General features: G+C 47.1%; 1 protein-coding gene across 1 annotated transcript; it reads left to right on the top strand.

The window, feature by feature from the left end:
• Positions 1 to 579: 579 nt before the first annotated feature.
• LOC143481698 (uncharacterized) lies at positions 580 to 18,975 on the top strand. The gene is made up of 6 exons (XM_076979802.1): positions 580 to 1,135; positions 4,524 to 4,667; positions 11,058 to 11,138; positions 15,662 to 15,751; positions 17,343 to 17,465; positions 18,458 to 18,975. The coding sequence occupies exons 1-6, from the start codon at positions 962 to 964 to the stop codon at positions 18,581 to 18,583; spliced, it is 738 nt and encodes a 245-aa protein (XP_076835917.1). The 5' UTR covers positions 580 to 961; the 3' UTR covers positions 18,584 to 18,975.
• Positions 18,976 to 19,064: the final 89 nt, after the last annotated feature.

Raw genomic sequence — 19,064 nt, 5'->3', positions numbered from 1 at the left:
ACACACACACACACACACACACACACACACAGTCCCATCACATTTACGAGCGCCTGAGCGGAGCACGGTGTTCCCCAACAGGCAGGAATTGGGGAGTGGGTTGCATCCAGTGTGAGGCAGCCAGGAAGAAACAGTGGGCATGCGCAAGTAGCAGGGGTGCGCGTGTGTGTGTGTGTGTGAGGGAAGGAGAGAGTGAGCAATTCCATGCTTCAGCTCTCTCACAGAGCCTAGAGACTCACTCTCTCTGCTGCTGACTGTTCTCCAGCTGTAAGGCTGCTTTCAGCAGTGGGCTGGGCACGCGCGCGTACACACACACACACACACACGCGCGCGCGCGCCACAGACGTATCGTCATTGCCTCCGTCCCTGCCAGTCTTGGCAGCTGGTGATGTGATGTGATGGTGTGAGAGGGGGGGGGGTGAAAAAAGCAGGAGAAAGAAGAAACCGCTGACTCTCAGGTACCGTAGAGCACCACACACACATGCACACGCGCCCGCGGCCGCCGAGCACACTCTTTAACACGTTTAAAACGCGGAGGCAGTGAGCATGTGCTCGAATGAGGTGCGCTTGCTAGCTGTTGCTGTGCTAAAACGTGTGCATGCGCGCGCGTTACGTGTGATGCCGCGCGGCTGCGATGACGCGCGCGCCCCTCCTTAGCTCCTGGCGGAGGTTCAGAGTGGGCTCCAGGACGGGTTGGTGGAGGGACAAACTGCTTGGTGTGCAGGCTTCTGTCAGAGTAGAACTACACATCAGTGCAGATCCCTGAGATCTACACATCTCTTTTTCTTCTCTTCTGCATGTGTGTTTGATGGAGTGAGACAGAATGATTTGAGTGAGAGCACGCGTGAGCTCTCCTGGCATTATTTGCAACTGGTCAAGGTCAATGCTTAGTTGTCTAGGTGCTTTAATACACTCAAGCGTTTAATACATTGTGGGCGTATGCGTGTGTGGACAGAGCGTCATGATCACAGCTATCACTGTGTTTCTATTTCCAGGGTGGCAAACACCCAGCATCCTCTCATTTACCAAAATTAGACTAGTCTCCTGCAACAAGTTCCTCTTTCTCAGACAACGGGCGCCTTTCTTACAGCACCACGGCTGCCTCTTGGAAATCACTGCACACCTTTGTGCGGATGTAAGTTGGAGGTTTTATTCCATCCAGAACTGAGGTGGAGATTGCGCGGTTAACTCGCTCCTTGGTGGTTGAACAAAGCAGGTTTATAAAGCCTTTAATTAATTGACTTTAAATGCTCTTTAAATCCTCATTAATCTTGTTTTATGTTAATTACCCATTTACCTATATTTTAAACACACAGAAATGGAACAGCTAGTCAGATATTATGTCTTTTTTTAAAAGTCCAGTTTACTCCCTTCTGATAAGCAAACTTCTGGTGTTTTGTACAGTAAGACACTTAGCCTATATGTAATTTACCTGGAGTTTTTTTTCTGACATATGTCATGTTGTGGATATTTGAAAACACGTTAAACGCCGGTGAACAGACTTCAACTCAATTCTTGCTTCAAGGAGCGTGGAAAATACGTGGCTATAGTCCTTGATACTAGAAACAGGAGACAAATATGCCTTTTGTTAAGAGTAAAATAATTAGAGAAAATATGTTTTGACTAAACTACCACAATGTACTGGTGTGTTTATTTCTGCAACACGACGTTTTCCTTAGGATAAAACCTAATTGTAGTTAGTGGTCTTGGTTAATGGTATTATGTGACATACAGCTCTAATTTGCTTTACCTTAACTGAATTAGGGTAGGACGAATGGGTCCATATATCAAGCTTCACAGTCTTCATCACGAAGAGGATGAAGAGGCAGAATAGAGCAGAGACATGTCTGATACGAATAAAGACTGGAGGGACAGTATGAGGAAGTTGGTAGAAATGCATGTCCAAGGAAGGGATTCCAGCAGGGACGGGTCTTCAGGGAGAGCAGGAGGTAGCAGTGCTGATGTTGAGGAAGAGGAGGGGGGAGGAAGGTGAAGGGTAGAGAACAAATCCTGGCAGGTTTGCGGGACCACCAGGTAAGAGCTTAATGATTACGCTGCTACAATATTCACTTTTTCAAAATGGAACTGTTAAGCAAAACATTTTATGTTTTATTTGCAGACATTATTATTCACGGGACTGTACTGAGAAAGTTCCACGTCACATCTTTAAAATAAATTCAGGTTTGATGGATCAGCATGTGCATTTCTAGATAAATGTCAATGTCAGGGTTTGTCTTGGCTTGGCATCATATCTTAGAGTTTCTGCTGCCCCCCCCCCCCCCCCCCCCCCCGATTTTCTCCTGCCCCCCCCCCCCACTGAATGTTGCCTGCTGGCGCCCCCTGCTTAATGTGTTGGTTGCCTGGGTGATTAGTTGACTCTGATTAGCTCACACCTTAATGGATTTATTTGACTGGTTGAGTTATTACTTGTTAGGTGTATTAAGATGCTTTAATGGCTGCATGCTCCAACAGCTCCATTGGCAGGGTCCCAGGCCTCTTTGCTAGTTGGTCTGCAGGGCAGGTTGACAGGCTTGGGCTGTCTGCAGTGATGTAGCTTAGCAAGACTGCCAGCTGGAAATCTCGGAGATTCACAGCCTTGGGAATGTTTGTAGTGCGGTGCAGCAGTGTGAAATTTGGATTGTACAAGATCATTGGAAGATCCACAGACAGAAATACACATGATGGAATGCAAATCTGTTGGTTGTTCAGTCCCTGGAATCTGGGATTGGAAAACGATTAGTATCGGTATGTGCAATGAAATATGTTATTTTTTAAATTGATTTATCTGGAATCTGGATTGATTCCCTGGTCTTAAAAATGCTAGGAGCGTTTAAGGACACTAGCTAAACTTTAAAGTCTAATAGCTGCCATTACATATCTGAGAAAAAAAATGATCCGTTTCAGTCCTCATCTCTGTAATCAGTTACTAAAATTTGAGAACTGTAAACCTTCCAGCAGCCTTAAACTGCTCCGTCATGTCACACTACATGCCATACAGGCAGAAAAAATATAGTTCTCCATATGTCTCATTTCTACTTCCCCCATGGAAAATATCCAATAAAGAGATGGTTCTAGAAGGGTGATGGAAAATGAAATGCATGGAGTGCACATGAACCTGGCAAGCGAATGTAGTGAGAGATGCTCTCCAAGTGGAGGTGAAGAGGGTGTTTTTCTCTATACTTAGATCTTTCATTTAATATCCCTCGTGCTTGAAGAGCCTGGCCATGCTTAAATAAAGCTCTTTAGGGTTTAACAGCATCCCACTGCTGGATTTGAACCAAAAACGCAGTATCTTTTCACTGATCACTGCTTCTTATAGCAGGGTTGTTCCAGGGTTACCGCTGCCTTCTGTAAGAACAGAACAACCTGTGTGCAGTATGTTCCGTGCCTACAGGTACGTTGCAGGTGTTAACGGCAACAGTCGGTGTGAACGGGAGGTGTAAGGGCCAAGCGTAGCAGAGAGGAGGTTACCCATGTCTGGACACTCTCTGCCATAACAGACCGATCTACCAGCTCTCGCCCTTTGACCTGGGCTGGTGCAGCGACCGGCCCTGAGCACCTGTAATGACCAGTCCAATGTTTCTTAGCCCACTCCCACGGACATGCGGCATAGCTACATGTACTTCCTGTTCTGGTTAACGATGGCTTCGTCAAATCAGTGTTCTGGTAAAAGATTCTTTTTTTTTTTTAATAAACAATTGAAAACAGAATATTTTGTTTGATATAAGGCAGCTGTTTTCACACAGACACACACTGTGTGTGGCCTACAGTACTGAAATATTCTGTCCATTTGTGAACCTTAATCTAGTATATCAAAATTCAGTGGCTTGAGATCTGAAAGTCATTATGATGTTTACTGAATTGAGTAAGTATGTTACATATATTGTTTGCAATTAGGTGAAGCTGAAGGCATCAGAGGCAACTGAAGATCAGATCTTCCCTGGCTTGAACAACTTGGGCTCAGTCATGTGATGCCACCTCGGTTCCTTTTGATAGCGTATGCACCATTTCTCACCGATCTCGCAGTTGTCTGGGGAGGAAAAATCGAAAGCACAAGGGCTCTCTCTCTGAAGGCCGCCTGACTGCGTTTGACACTACTGGATAGTCATCATGAATAAGTGATCAGTAATGGACAAGGGTGAAGATGGACTGGTTTGCAGGAACAAATCTCCCAAGCAGAGCTCCAGTTTGATTCAATCACTCACAAACTTGGTATTTCATGCAATTCTGAAGTTTTGACGGCCACTAACACCATGGCAAATGCTTGATACACTAGATATGGCTCTGCATGTATGATGTATTATTAATAGAAGGGAGAATACCCAATCCAATTGTGGGTAAATTCTGAATTTGCCTGATTGTGGTGCTGTTCACAAAGACCTTGAATGGGTCATCGATCGCTGGTCATCCATCTCACAGACAGACGTCCGTTCAGTTCTCGTTAATGTTCTTGTTAATGTCTGATGTCCTGAGTGTTTGCTGAACACCGTTTTCCTTCCTCTTTCCTTGATCTTTTCCTGTAGCTGAAGCGTGAGCTCCTTCCCCAACACCTGTGCAGTGCTTCAGCTCACAATGTGAACCGCCCTCGCCTTCTGGAGCCGAGGAGCAGAGCCCGTAAGCTAGAGGCGGCCGCCCAGAAGCAGCAGAAACAGCACCACAGATCCCTGGTAGGTCCTCAGCTGATCTGTACACTCTGCTTTCTTACTGGTCCGGGCATTTAGCATGAGGCTTGTTCGCTGGTCTCCAGCTCTCCAGGATTGCAGGCTTTAGCGAGGGAAAGATGGTCAGCGTAGAGAGCTTGGACTGCAGACCTCCACGAGCAGAAACGGCACAGGTGGAAGCGGTCCAATGTCTCAAGTGGTGTTGTCGTGGAGCCACTGTTACCCTGGCAACCATCCCACTAGCAAGGGAGGGCAGATGGGTAATGGGTAATGACTGACCACGGTGATGCCTGTTGTCACAAGCTTCTGTTGTATCATTTTTTAAAATTTATTTTTATTTTTTGAAAAGAGAACTGTGCGTACCCGCTATGTCTGTTTTCCTTTTCTGACAAAGGCTAATTGAGAGGAACAGACAGAAAAGGGTTCAAAGTTGATGGAAGTCATTTTCTTGGTGATTAAGGTGTATAATGTCATGTCTCCACATTTGTCTGCCAGCACTAACGTTCTGAAGAGGTTCAGTATGTAAATAAGCCATCAATTATTCAGTATGGAAACTCTATTATTAATATGCAGGGAGATGAAGCTACATATGTGAGTCTCTGTGTGAGAGCTGCTGCATGATGCATTGTGCATGTGAATATGACGGGATGTCAGGGAGCCAAGAGAGAGTGCACATTTGGAAAAGCGTTAGCATTATAATTTTAATACAACAGATAAGCACACACACACACACACACACCGTCTGGCTCCTGTCCAGCGTCGTCTTCATCAAACGCTCTCGTTTGTAAGTCACGGTCGTGAGTCAATTATGAGGCGCGTGTGACTGGAATGAGCTAGATGGACGTGTGCAGGGCCGGAGTGGGACACATTTTCAGCCCGGGAGTTTCATGTCCAAATCCGGCCCAAAATTATTTTTCCCTCCCAATCGGCCCAAACTAGAGATTGACATGAGCCGGCCCATCGGGAATCCTCCCGAATCTCCCGATTAGCCACTCCGGCTCTGGACGTGTGTGCCGACGCACGTGTGCTGATGGTATCTGCGGCGTAAGCCCCGTGGCGGGTCGCATGCTGTCATGAGGGACGGCGAAGAGAGTTATGAACGACCCGCTGTGCCTGGAGGAGGAGCTACGCTCCTGCGGCCGGAACCCGGGACCCAGGACTCTGGACCCGGCTACTCCGCTGTGGGGGCATGGCAGCTTCCGTAGAAACATGCAAGATGGTGGAGCGTCGTCTTCGGCATAATTGTTTCAAGGATAATAACAGTCATGAGTATAATGACAATAGCTGATAATTAATAGCGACTAATAACTGTGGTGAGAGAGACATAGTCTACTTAATTAGCAAAGCCAATGCACATTTCAGTAGAGAATTACGGAGCATGCAGCGGGACTGGGTGCAGATATGAGCACTGAAGGGGTGATGTGAGCTGGGTCAGTCCTGGCCAGGTTTGCCATGTCTCCTAATACAATTAGACTCTGAATTAGACTCCATGTTCCTCAGCTGGCCTATATTGCTCCCATAACTCTATTATCCTCTCCATTGCATTGACTGGAACAGACATTAAAAGCAGAGGCCAGGCTCTTTTCCAGGCTCATGGAGCGTCAGAAGGTCTGGGGCTGTTTGCCGTGAGCCTCCGTGCCTCGTGCATGGATTGATCAGTTCTTCAGTGTATTAAGAGAGGCAGTAACACGAAACCCTGATTCTCAGGCCCATGTTGTATAGCAATCGCAGGATAAGTTGAGAGATGTGGAGAAATGGATTGCATGAATATGAATGGTAGCCAGTGGCTGATGATATTTTAAGGCGTTTTATTAATTGGTTATCATGGTTTAAGTATTTGGCAAGCATTTATTCTCTGGGAAACCTTGAGTCTCGGGGGTGTCCAGGGTAATCTGTCCAAGCCATGACAGTATGATAAAATCATATTTTAAAGGCTTGAATGGCCACTGGGAATACGGTGACCTCAGATACTCTGGGAAGCCATTTCCAGAATTGATTTCTGCTTGCCTCTTGCCAAATTAGAATGAATCGTCTGCTGTAAACTAAAACCTAATATTAATATTCATGTCACCTGTAAAAACACTGGCTTCCAGAGTGTGACATTGGAGGCAGAGTTTCCTTTTAGTTGCCAAGGAAACTGGTGTCCCATGGCAGAAGGTGATTAAGGTGTCCCTCTGGTGTCCCGGAGGAAAGTCCAGGATTCTGTGCAGGCCGGTCAAACTGTTTCGGTGGCCATCCTCATCTCCCACTAGCAAGCTGGCTGTGTTCGTATTACTGTACCTGTTGTACCAAGGCAGTACAAACCGTGAATGCAGATTGTGCAATGCAGTGGTGCGTAATAGTCTCTCTACAGCTTCTTCCCTGCGTTTGATATTCTTCGCACATTACTTGACGAACAAGCGAACAACGAATTTCTCTTTAAATACAAAAGTTTCTTTTTTTTTTTTTCACCGTCATCTCAGGCCAGAGCTGGTGATTAATTAAAGTATTGCTGTGATTAATACTACATGATAACCGAGTGCCAACTTGAGGCTGATGTATTGTTCCTCCGTGAACACAGGGAAACAGGGAGCACTGTTCCATCATGCACTGTACAATTCTCACCCAACATGCAGAGGCTGGATTCTCTCATATTTCCTGTCCATTACTCATCATGTAGTGGATGCGGTTTCAGCAGTGCGGCTGGACCAGAGCCCCATATGGCGTCTTTTTACACCTCGTCATGCGGAGTGCGTGCCAGCAGAGGGACTCTGCCGTCTTCTTCAGACGTGTGCGGGGGTTCCCTCTAGCACATGCCTTTTTTTTCCCACCGCTAAGACGCTTCCTGAGTGGAAGCTCCCCCTCCCCCCCACAAAAAAAAATAAAAAATCAGGTTCTTTCCTCCACTGTCCTCATCACTGTGCTCACTGCAAACCTGTGTGTAGCATTAATCAAACTCCTCACTAATAAACCAGCTCGGTTAGCTGTGCTGTCTTTGGTAGCAGAGAGGAGGAGTTGTGGGTTCAGGACAAACCCATCCTGCCTTTAACCATCCCCTCCCACACACACACACACACACACACACACACACACACACACACACACACAGCCTCTGTAGGAGGTAGGTGGAGGATGCAGGAGCAGCCATAATGTGTGGTGGAGGGATGTCCACGCTGTGTCTTCTGCGGCGCACAGCACGCCTGGTGGGTGTGCGGAGAGAGGGAGCGAGGGAGCGAGCAAGTGAGTGAGTGACGGAGGGAGAGAGAGAGAGGGGGAGACACGCAGGCCCAGTGCAGGCTGCAGCCTCTGCTGTCTGACATCTCCACGCCCAGAGGAAGCAGCAGACAGGAGAACGGGGCTTGTGGAGGGGAAAAGCCGCAATTCGCGGCCTAGATGGTGTGGAGCTAGCAAAGCGAGACGGTAAATATCTCCCTCTCTCCTTTCTTCCTCTATCCTGTCTTTATCGTATGTTCTGGCAGCAGCCTATAAGGCTTCCAGTATCTGTTTCTGCAGAAAGGGCTGTACACTGGGAGCATGGGGGCTCTCTCTCTCTCTCTCTCTCTCTCTCTCTCTCGTTCTTTCTCTCTGTTTACAGCAGTGGATTAGAAAGCAACTGCTGGGGTTTTGCTACTTCGCTGTGCTCTGCGAGATATAATTGCATTATCTTCTAACAACTTCTGGTATCCTGTTAGACCTGATCAAACCCACCAGTGGTACAATTTGATGGCTATGTTTGTGAAATACGTAAAAAATAGGTATTACTTTATAGTTGCAAATGATCTGGTTTTGTCTTGTCAAGTTGTTTGGCTTGTGAGAGACTATAACCTGAAACACTTTAATGCTTCTGGATGGTTGTAATAGGAAACTGTCAAAGGTGAGTGACAATTGTATATCAAGTTTTCTGAAGTCTGTACTTTTAGTAATGCCCAGTGTTTGGTTTTTGGGTGCACACATCATAAGCTCATATGCTCCATTTTGGCACCCTAATGTCACCGCTATATTGATAAAGCCTGAGCTAAAGGCAGTGTTAATGAGACAGTAATCAAAGCGTGCTACCTTTTTTTTCACCTTAAAATAATACGTTCTTGTAGGCAACATGTTTGAAATTGGCGTTTTTTTGTGCAATCATAATTGTGGTCAGGTTTGATTACAAGGGAGTACACATGTTTTCTGCTCATGAATATTAAGTTGCTATTAATCTTCTGCTAACACCTTGGCAGGCATGATTTTTCCCAATCCGATGTAGTACACATTTCTCTTTTTGGTAGAGAACACATGGCATCTCTGTACCTCCAAGGCAACGCTGTCATCTGCAGTTTAGCAACAGAATGAGACAAATTTTAGCTTTGGGAAGAGATGAGCAAAGATGTAGTGCAATTTGGACGCAGACAGACAGCAGATGGATGGAAGAGACAGAATGAACCCACCCAGCACACATCTCATGAACACGCCCAGCACGGTGCTGATGAGCTGAATCCAGTGTCACGCACATGCTGCAGGGTAGTTAGACGTCAGGACAGACGGCTCGGGCTCCCAGCTGACCCGTCATCAGATGCTTTGCTGTGCGAGTGTGATTGATGTTAGTCACGGACAGTAAGGGAGAACGTGTGTGAGCTAGAGCGGAAGACGGAGACGCAGATCGTCTCGGAGAGAGAGCGTAAAGGGTGTGGCAGAATCCCGACTTGTAGCTCTTCCTCTGTGCAGCAAGTGGATTCACTTCCCTCTCTCGGTCTTCGTCTGCATGTGGGCGTAAGGTTTCAAACAGTAGCAGGAGGCAGCCGCAGCTAATAGGAGCCCCGTTATGAATCCCAGTGCTCCAACATCTCCACCCTTCTTATCTTCTCCCTCCTTCCTCTCCTCTGCTGAAGCACAGCTGGCTCTGAAACGGCTAGTCCTGGCTGGCGCGAAGGAAGGCAGGTTGCACGTCTACGTTGAAATCCCCCGTAGTTTTCCTGTAGTCCCTCCCTCTCCCTGTAGTGAAATACCTCTCCTGTGGAAGAGAGAGCTCTGTTTTAGTCTTCCCGAGTCTTAACAGATCAAGACGATGCAGCAGGGACACTCAAACTCCTGTACACAAATACTGCCTTTATCACAGACGTCCTCGAGTGTTTTTTTTCACACAAATACACAGAGAAAGACTTCACATACTGTACAAATGCTTCCACAACAGGTTGTTTGAAGGAAGCCAGCTAGTGAAACATGGCATCTCAGACCTTGACCATGTTTAATTACTGTGTTTCTGGCAGAGAGAGACGGTTCATCCTGACATGCAGTACGTTTTTTCCCTCCATCTTTCTCAAACATATGAGTCTTGTCCAAGCCAAGGAGGCATCCCAGAATGAGCCTTGTTTAACTGTGGCAGACCACTTGTTCTCATGGCTACAGTTTCTACCTGGACGAATAGGTTGCTATAGCAACTCCGGGGTTCCCCTCCCCCCATGATCACACATACAGCATGCTCTGCATTCACCGCTGTTAAACACGCCAGATGTATTTGGCCCGCTGGTCTCAAGTAAACATCTGCAGTTGCCTGCTCGTGATGTCTCTCGCGCGCCACGATTGGTGCTTCCGTTCGGATTAGCGGGTGGAGACGTCGTCGCCTCTTGCATGCGGGACCGATCTGAGTGACAAACGAGCGCGTGAGGAACATGTCCACGCAGATGAAAGGCTCATTGCCTCCGTCCCCCTGGTCTGCTGTTCCCAGCTGTTCCCTCCCAGGCGATGGCCCAAATGCCCCCCCCCCCCCCCCCCCCAGTTTTTTGCACGGCTGCTTTAAAACATTCATCATGAGGACACCCATGCACACGTACAAGTACATGGGCATTTGCATGTGCATTCAGACACACACACACACACACGGACATGAATATTTTAATGTAAATACATGTATGTACAGTGTATACATGGTGCACATTATCACATATGCACACTTGAATGCATGTGACCCGTACACATGCCATATCAGAGGAGAGGGTGCTTTCTGTAACATAACTGTGCGCTATTCATAATGGCCCGTAGAGATTCCGACTCTGTTGGGATTGTCCCACAGAACTGGCAAGCGGTTACTGGCCACCATACTGGTCATAGAGGAAGAGCATCTGTTAAGTGTCGTGGACACTAGGAGAAGAACACGGAGTGTATCCAGTGCATAACCAGCAAAACCCTTTAACGTTTTAGATTTGGATGATGGCTAAATTATGCATGTAGGATTGACTTTGTTCAATCTGAGAGCACTGTAGAAGACAGTGAAGACGGCTTGAACAGGTCTAAAATCAACCAGTTGGGTAACGAGCTGTTCTGATAAAGATTTGGGTGGGGGGGCGGGGGCGGCGGGGGGGGTTCTAAGGAAAGCAATGTCCCTAGAAGCCTAGAAGCTCCACGTTACAAGCTTTTCTCTCCCGTCTGTTTTTCAAACAGGAGACAGGAGTGAGTGACAGGAAGAGGTGTCAGCTCCTCGAGAGGGGGCTGCACAACAGGATCTTGGCACGCCCGACTTTGGTAAACACCCCAAATAAGCACCCCCCCCCCCCCCCCCACCTGCCTGCTCACACCGCTTCACTATTTGCACGTGCACCACTCTCCCTCCCTTCCCGCCCGCCTCTCACACGTCAGCGCGTCGTGCGCCCTTTATTCAAACGGGATCAGCTCTCCGCTGCTCGGTCGGGCACGAGGAGTGCGACGACGTTTTACGAAGGCTTTCGTGCTCAAGTCTGCAGCTGTAGCCGCTCCGCCCAGTTTGAAAGAGTTTGCCTGCTTCTTAGCCTTAGTGTGTGCCACACACACACACACACACACACACACACACGTATAGGGTTTGGGGTGTTCAGACTTCCATGTATTCCTCACCAGCAGCGCGACTTTCTCCAGGTCCTTTTGAAGGGCCATGGTGGGGGGAGATATGTGTTGAAACTACGCTTAGTCGTGGAGAAGGTGCAACCTCCCTCCATACGGCTGGGAAAATAGATGCTCGAACACATTTATTGGACTTGTATATCCCCGTATGTGTTTAAACAACCAGTTTCAGGATCAAAGTCGGGGTCAAAGGACACAGACCTACCCAAGAAACTCTTTGCTGCAAGTGAGCAATATATATTACTGGCTTATACTCGAAATAAAGTTAGACTGTCAACAAATAACATGACTAGACAGATTTGATCACTACCAGACTTGTGTAGTCACAGATCCAAGCAACACCTCTGCACTTCACAATTAAAATGTGACTTTATTTTAGTAATATTTTTGCTTTGTCTAATTTTACCCAACACGTGTGCTATTGCACCGTTGTTGAATGCTCAATGTGGATGGAAGATTCTGTCATTTTAACGTTACATACTGAAGGAAAAAAAAAAAACCTTAATTTTTAGTGCGCTAAGGTTATTCTTACCTAGGTGTACCTGGGTCTATGTCTGCATTTACCCCCAATCATAGCTAATATCCCAAGCTATTCTTTGTTATTGCTGTATTGCTTAGGAAGTATCATCATGGATTTTCATTGTATGATAATTTCCTATGGATTCCGCTTAGGGAACTCAGCAAGCATAACATTACATGCACTAACATAATCTAACTAGGGAGCTAACGTGGTTTTCATAACGTTAGTGTTATGGGTGGGATCATGTTAAGTATGGTTCCAATGCGCCATCGATCCATGATTTCAGGCCTGCCCCAAAACACCATTTTTTATTTATTTTTTTTACGGTCTTGGTTCGCAATTTAATACTACATCGTTCACATCTTTTCACGTTTTCTGCAACTTGATATCAGACATTGCCGAGGCGGGAGTTACTGGGAGTCCACAGTTATGTAACGTGAGCAGGTCTTAAACACGCTGCGATATGTGAATTGGAAAAGAAAGACAGCTGTGGTTTCAGTGTCCTCAGATTCACCCCCATGTCAGTTATGCCTGCGTCCAGTTGTCATTTCTGGAGCTGCTAGGCACAGTGCACACAGTTGTGGCATTCATACTCTGCGTCTTATGGGCGTTTAGGTACAGATGGAGACCTGAAAAGCAAAATAAACCATTCACCCTTGCTCTACAGAGCTGCAAAGTTCCATTGTGTCCTCTGTGATTAACTCGCCTGAGATGGAGAGTTAGAGTTTGAACACTGAAGAAAGCCAGTGCACTAACTTTGCTTTGCATTGCCTATTTAGTTCAAATGCCTCTTTATATCTGTGGTATATCGGTGTCTGTAGACCATTATCTATGGTATCTTTAAGAGACGATATCTATGGCATAATTTGTGGAGTAACTTTGCATTGCATTTTAACGTATGTAGTTGCCTCTTCAGTGGCCTTGTCCAAAGGCCAAATAAGTCACCCAGTGTATCTGCAAATCTCGAAGGAGCGCACCTGTCCGTGATCGTTCGCCGTGATCCTCTGGGAGCTTAAAGGGAAACGATTATTCTGTGTCGATATTTCACACACACACACACACACACACACACACTCTTATTGCACGGATTAGTCTTCAACCTCAATAGTGTTATGTGTTTTCATTGTGCGCTTATATACGCAATGCTTTTGTTTTCGTACATATCTCAAGAAAGCCGGCAAAATTGTCACGTGTAATTTAAAGCTCCCTCACGCATAAGGTCGATGTATCCCAAGCTAACGCGTGAGCTATGAGGTAAGCAGTGTTGGTCTGTGAATCCCACAGATGTAAACACTTGTTTAGTGTCTCACAGAGGGAGCAGCCGGTCAACAGCGTGCATAATTTGAGTGGGTATGTGAGCAGAGACACATGGAAGCTGAATGTGGAGACGTGGTCTTGACAGATGCCCAGGCCAGGTATTGTGACAGTGTTCAGATGGGCTTCTGGAGAGGGTTTTCTTCTCTTCTGCAAACGGATCCCTTTGCAGAGCTAGCTGTCATAGCAACCACCTGCTCTCAGGAAGAGTGGAGAGCTTCAAGATTAAGGTTGTGAGAACCTGCTCAGTTTAGACGGCGAGTGGCGGGCTCTCCCGTGAGGGCGACGGCTGACGGTGTGAGGGGCGTGGTCGGGTGTTCTGTGAGCTTGTTGCCTCCTGCAGGACGGATGCAGGTTGCTGGACGCAGCCGGAGTGACAGGCTGCGGACGGCTGACACCTGACCTCTGTCGGGAAGCAGGAACAAGGGGAGAAGCGACGCTCAGGCAACGCTCAGGCAACGCTCAGGCAGTGCTGCAGTGCGGAGCTGTGTTGCAGCTTTTCAACCGTCTGATTTCATTTTCCTCCCTACACAATACTGAAGCTCCTTCTGCTCCCCTGTCTCCATCTTTGAACGCACGCCCTCTCTTTTCTTCCGCCTTGTTGCGTTCCCGTGCTTGTGTAACGACGCCCCCACGCAGGCGCTGCACATCCACAGCGCTGTTGTGGAGACCCGTGTGAAACAGTGTTGCAGCTGCAGTCTTGAAGTCAGCTGAGCAGCAAACTTAAGGCCTGCGATCCAGCCGCAGTGTCGGTATGCCATCTCTGCCCCCACCCGTGGTGTGTGTGTACACCATCTGTAGCCCCACTTGAGCTTCTCCTCCACCACCAACGCACTATTCTCACCCTCATGGGTGCACAGCTCTAGCCGGTGGAGTAGTGTGGACAGGTCTTGTGAATTTTGTTTATTACTGAATCTTTTGAGGGGGTGTATTTAGGTCTTTTCATTATAGTCGAGAGGTCTCGGTAAACGTATTATTTAACAGTTATTTTGAGCGGAGCGAAGAAATGGGAGTCAAAGGTCAGAGTATTCTCAGCTACATTCTGACATAAGGGCTCGTGTGGGGGAATCCTAACAGCTGCTATTTGCAGGTGATGTAGTGGGCAGTGGCCTGTCGTGCTGGTGCTGTGTGGTAGGCGCTAACACTACTGCCCTCGACAACTACCCAGGGGGGACCATGGGGAGTCTGACCAGTCCAGAGACACCCTGAACACCTGGTGCCTGCATGCACTCTGACATGTGAGCCTGTCAAGAGGGAACAGAATACGTAGTGTGAGCTTGGCACTCGTGAGTGTGCACAATATTGCACCGCTCCACACCGGTTCCTCTAGAGTCCTCTCCCCTTCTCCAGGGACTGTGATAACGTATGACACACTCATAGTACATACCTTTCTATCATTTAGCAAATGAATGTTTTACTGACGTCAAACACGCGCGCAAGTCTTTGGATTGAAGGATGAGATGCAGTATTTTTATTTATTTTTTCATAACCTCTGTTATTCTGAGTAGCACTTAAAGCATGCGGGCTGGTACTGCCCAATTGTTCTTTCACCTTCTGCCAGATATGTATCCTCTTCACATGAAGACTCTCATCTTTTACCGCTAACGTTGTCCACGGCATCACTTTAGGTTGTCAATTACGTTTAATCAGAAAAGGATGCACAACCCCCCCCCCCCCCCCCCCCCATCCCCCCCCCCCCCAAAATTTAGCAACAAACTGAATCCTGCTCGTGTGGTGATGTCTGGATGCTGACCTTGCCTTAGTTGCCGGTGTTGAGTGCCTGGCCTGTGCATGTATGTGCTGTGAGATGTGCGCCATGTGCGGGGAGAGCGGAGTGTGGCCTTTTTAATCGCTCTCACAGCACATTAAATGAAGGGTGACAAAGTGAGGCTCGTTTGTAGCTTGTGCACAGTAAAAGGGTTTGTGCCCTGGGGGTAAAGCTTATCTGCAGATGTAAGCCAGCCGCTGTAGTACAGTGTGTCTTGTTAATTATTATCAGCTGCTAGCTCGTAATGCATCGACCAGGAGAAACGCACCGCCCCGTTCGTTCTGGGAGCGGCACTGTCTGGAGGCATCAAGTCACACTTCATTATGGCTGTGCTTCTCAAGCACACCCTAAATCAAACGGACCTTAAAATTCGTCATGATCAATACATTTTCTTATTAGTTAAATAATGAATACACAGTGGCTGGGGTGGGCGTGGGGTCCTTTTAATCCCCGTTTGTGTTGTCTAGGAGCAACCCAAGGCCAGATGGCCACCCGACACAAGGCGTTTGCCTACCGCTCCGCTACGGCGCCCTAAACCAACGTGCCATCTCCCTTTCTGTCCGACAGAGGCGCGAGGTGCGGGATGTCTTGCAGGAGAGGAGTCGCGTCCATCGCCGTTTGTACAACCACAGCCTGAAGGCAGCGCGGCACGAGCAGGTAGGAGCCAATTGCGCCAGCCGGACGATCAATGGCTGGTTATTAGTCCGCCCTCCTGGACACGTGTGGTTCCGCGATTCTCGTCCACTTCCACTGCATCAATCGAACGCAATCCAACGCCACGGCTTGATCGATAACCGCCTCCGTCCTGGCCTGATTCGAATAGGTGCGGCTCAATTATACATGTAAAGCACAGGCGCTTGTTCCAAACGCAGCTTCTAAAAATGCGCAACCTTAACAGAACAATACGTCCCCCCCGAGGCATGAAGCAGAGAACAGCAAGTGTCTCCATGTGTTGGAACTGAAGGAAAGATTTGGACGTGAGCGACTAGCTGTTGTTTGCGTGAACTCTGGTGACATCAAAACAAGCATATCAGTGCAAGTGATGAGCCCCCACCTCCTACGCCACTGCGTGCTCTGTTGAGGAAAAGGATCTCGCTCTGATGTAGCACTACAGAGTGGCAGACTGGAGTGCCTGCCACTAATGGTGTCATTTTCACTGGTGTTTTTTGCCAAGCGGCCTGGCCACCACTTGACTGTCTCTCTCGGCGTAATCCGCGGCTCCGCTTCTCTCCCCGGCCAGCAAAGAGGAACCATCTGTCGCGGCCCTGGAGAAGTGTCTGACATAAGCAGCCTTCTGCTTAATCAGGTAGTGGCGCCCAGGAGAGCTGCCCGACGCCCGGCCCCTCCGTGATCAAAGGATCATTGCCTCGTGTGGGGCGGCGTTTGGGTTGAGGAGTCAACGAGACCGGTCAGCGCGGCTAAATAACCTCAGGATGGATGCCTGGGTTTATCACGCCGTGTTTGTCACGCTGATGCCTGCCTGGGCGCAGATCAATATGAGATGTGAATCAGCCCGTCCATTTCTTCTGGCCTGTTTTATCCTAATGAATGAGAGGGAGTGCGTGCCTGGTCCAGATTGATGCTCTTTCAGAGCCTGGTTGACAGTGGAGGATTATGGGAGAAACTTTTGATTGGTGAAGAGGGGCTTCGGTTTAATTGGACCTTTGAGAAATCTTTAGTGTTTCATGATCTTTAATTAATTTATTTTTTTTTTGTTAATGATGTCAAAACCACAAGCCAATGTGAAAGTGGAATTTTAAAGTTCACAAGCTGGTTGTCTTTGAACTCTCATCACACATTTGCATCTTTGATACGTGTGTAGTGCTCTACTACTTTGCGGTTAAAGATGAACCCCTGATGTAAAGACTTTTCTGGAAGATCCTATGGAAAAACTGTTCTCAGATCTTGAAACCAGTGCCACATGATCTTGTTGTACGGTCAGTTCCCATGATTCATGGAAACGGGCTCCTGAGCAGTGGTGCTGAATCAGTTTTGTCACCGTTGTTGAGGCCTTGGTCAGGATTTGCCTTGCATTACGGCCCCTGCCATGGACTTTACTTAACCTCTGTTTTGTCACTGCAATAAAAGGGTAAATGAGCGAGCAGGATCCTTACTAGTGAGTGGAAAAGCCCAGAAGAATGAAGACAACTCCTCTGGTTTCTGTTCACTTTGCTCCCACAACTCTTTCTTTCTTTCTTTCTTTCTTTCCTTCCTTCTTTTTCTTTCTCTCTCTCTCTCTCTCCTGTAGGTAAAGTCGGACTATGAGCAGCTCAGAGAGACGTGTAACACTGTAATTCAGGAGAGAGACGTGGAGAGGCAGGAGAAGGCTGAGCTCCAAGACGAGCTGGACAACCTTGGGCAGGTCTTGAAGGTAGAGACCCCGGTCTTCCTTCCTGCCTCTTCACCACTGCGTACTTAAAGTATTTCCACCATGTAAATTTCATGTTTAACATATATTTCAGTATTTCTTATATTTCAGTATATTTCTTATACTGACAAAATGGTAGTAACTAACCAACTGGATGGCTAACCACTACATGCTGGTGGTAGTGGTTGACGAGCAGCAGAGAAGGGTTGTAGTGATGGATGTAGTGACAGATGTAGTGATAGATGTAGCAGTGCCAAGCAATAGCAACATCATAAACAAGGAACATGAAAAGCTCAAGAAGCATCAAGGGTTGAAAAGATACGATGTGGGAGATGGAGGCAACGGTGGTTTAGTTGGTTGAACAGTGTCGCTGACTATATATATATATATATATATATATATATATATATATATATATATATATATATATTTATACACACACTATGCTTCACGTTTTTCAAAAACATCTCATGGTGTTTCTCTTGGTTGTTTTATATTGATTTATTGTTTGCTAGATGTGTCTCATCAAGAAAAAAATGGCTTGTCAAGACATTAACTTCAGACCTCTCAAAAATGAAATATTTAACTTTCCTATATTACTCATTATTGATTACAAAATAGAAGAAATGATGGAAAGAAACCATCTTTCCAAGGAGGGCAGGAGGAAACAGGAGAGTAGGGGATTCTTCATTTTCTTAGCATTTAAATTTTATGCTCTTATGTTTATGTGGTCTGCCACAGCTGCTTAAACTGTTGCTTTCAAAAGTTTTCAGAGGTTGAGGACGGATTGCAAATGCATCTTCATTCTGCACAAAGCTTTGTGCTGAAAAAGAAACCTGTATTCTTGCCAGTGAGGGGGACAATTTCTAAAGTACTGATGCAGAAAACTCTAATGTATTCCTGCAGTACACTGTACCCGAGATCTTGTGTTTATTCATTGGGTCAGCTTTGCTAGCTCTGCTGAATTATTGAGCTGATAGGTGCACTTATTCCAGGATACCGCCACTCCCCAGTCACTCGCCACGGTGATGAAGGAGGCTACTGTGTCCTGGACACCTCCAACATATTCAAAGGGAGACGGAGGCTTTGCATTCCTCAGACTGGGGCGAAGAGACGGATAAGCTAACCCTAGCTTTGTGTTTGTAAGCCTTACAACATGTTTGATTTACTAAGGTCCGACTCCAGTTCTTTAACCCTCTGATGGCGAGAACGTTGCTCCCGTTGAGATCCCTGCAGTTGATGTCATATTTGCGCATTGTTTGAAAAGGGTCCCCATGCATTACCCAGTATATGTCAGTGTCGTATGTTGTTATTGGGTGCAGTTGTACCCAGTGTATATGGTAGTTATTATTATTATTATATAATTTTACAAACCCATTAATCTTCCCTTGCTCTGAAATCAGCAAGTTATGACAGTGATTAATGATTACGGCAAGTCAGCGATATTCTGTGCAGAATCAGGAGGTTTTGTACTTCTTTGCAAAAAGTCATTCTTTGTGTGCCCCCCCCCCCCCCCCCCCCCAACTCCCCCCCGTACTCAGTATATGCGAGAAGCTGCAGAATTGAAGCAGCACTTGGAGGTGGAGCATGAGCAGGACCTGG

The sequence above is a fragment of the Brachyhypopomus gauderio genome, chromosome 18, assembly GCF_052324685.1.
Source record: "Brachyhypopomus gauderio isolate BG-103 chromosome 18, BGAUD_0.2, whole genome shotgun sequence".
NCBI classification, from domain to species: Eukaryota; Metazoa; Chordata; class Actinopteri; order Gymnotiformes; family Hypopomidae; genus Brachyhypopomus; species Brachyhypopomus gauderio.
Note: the sequence above shows the minus strand (reverse complement) of the source record. Positions and strands in the feature narration are given on the sequence as shown.

Bases quoted from the DNA above. Each gene is read 5' to 3' on its own strand.
- LOC143481698 (XM_076979802.1), top strand. From the start codon at position 962: ATGATCACAGCTATCACTGTGTTTCTATTTCCAGGGTGGCAAACACCC. The intron at 1,136-4,523 runs GTAAGTTGGAGG...CTTTTCCTGTAG, and splicing joins CTGCACACCTTTGTGCGGAT to CTGAAGCGTGAGCTCCTTCC. The intron at 15,752-17,342 runs GTAGGAGCCAAT...TCTCTCCTGTAG, and splicing joins AGGCAGCGCGGCACGAGCAG to GTAAAGTCGGACTATGAGCA.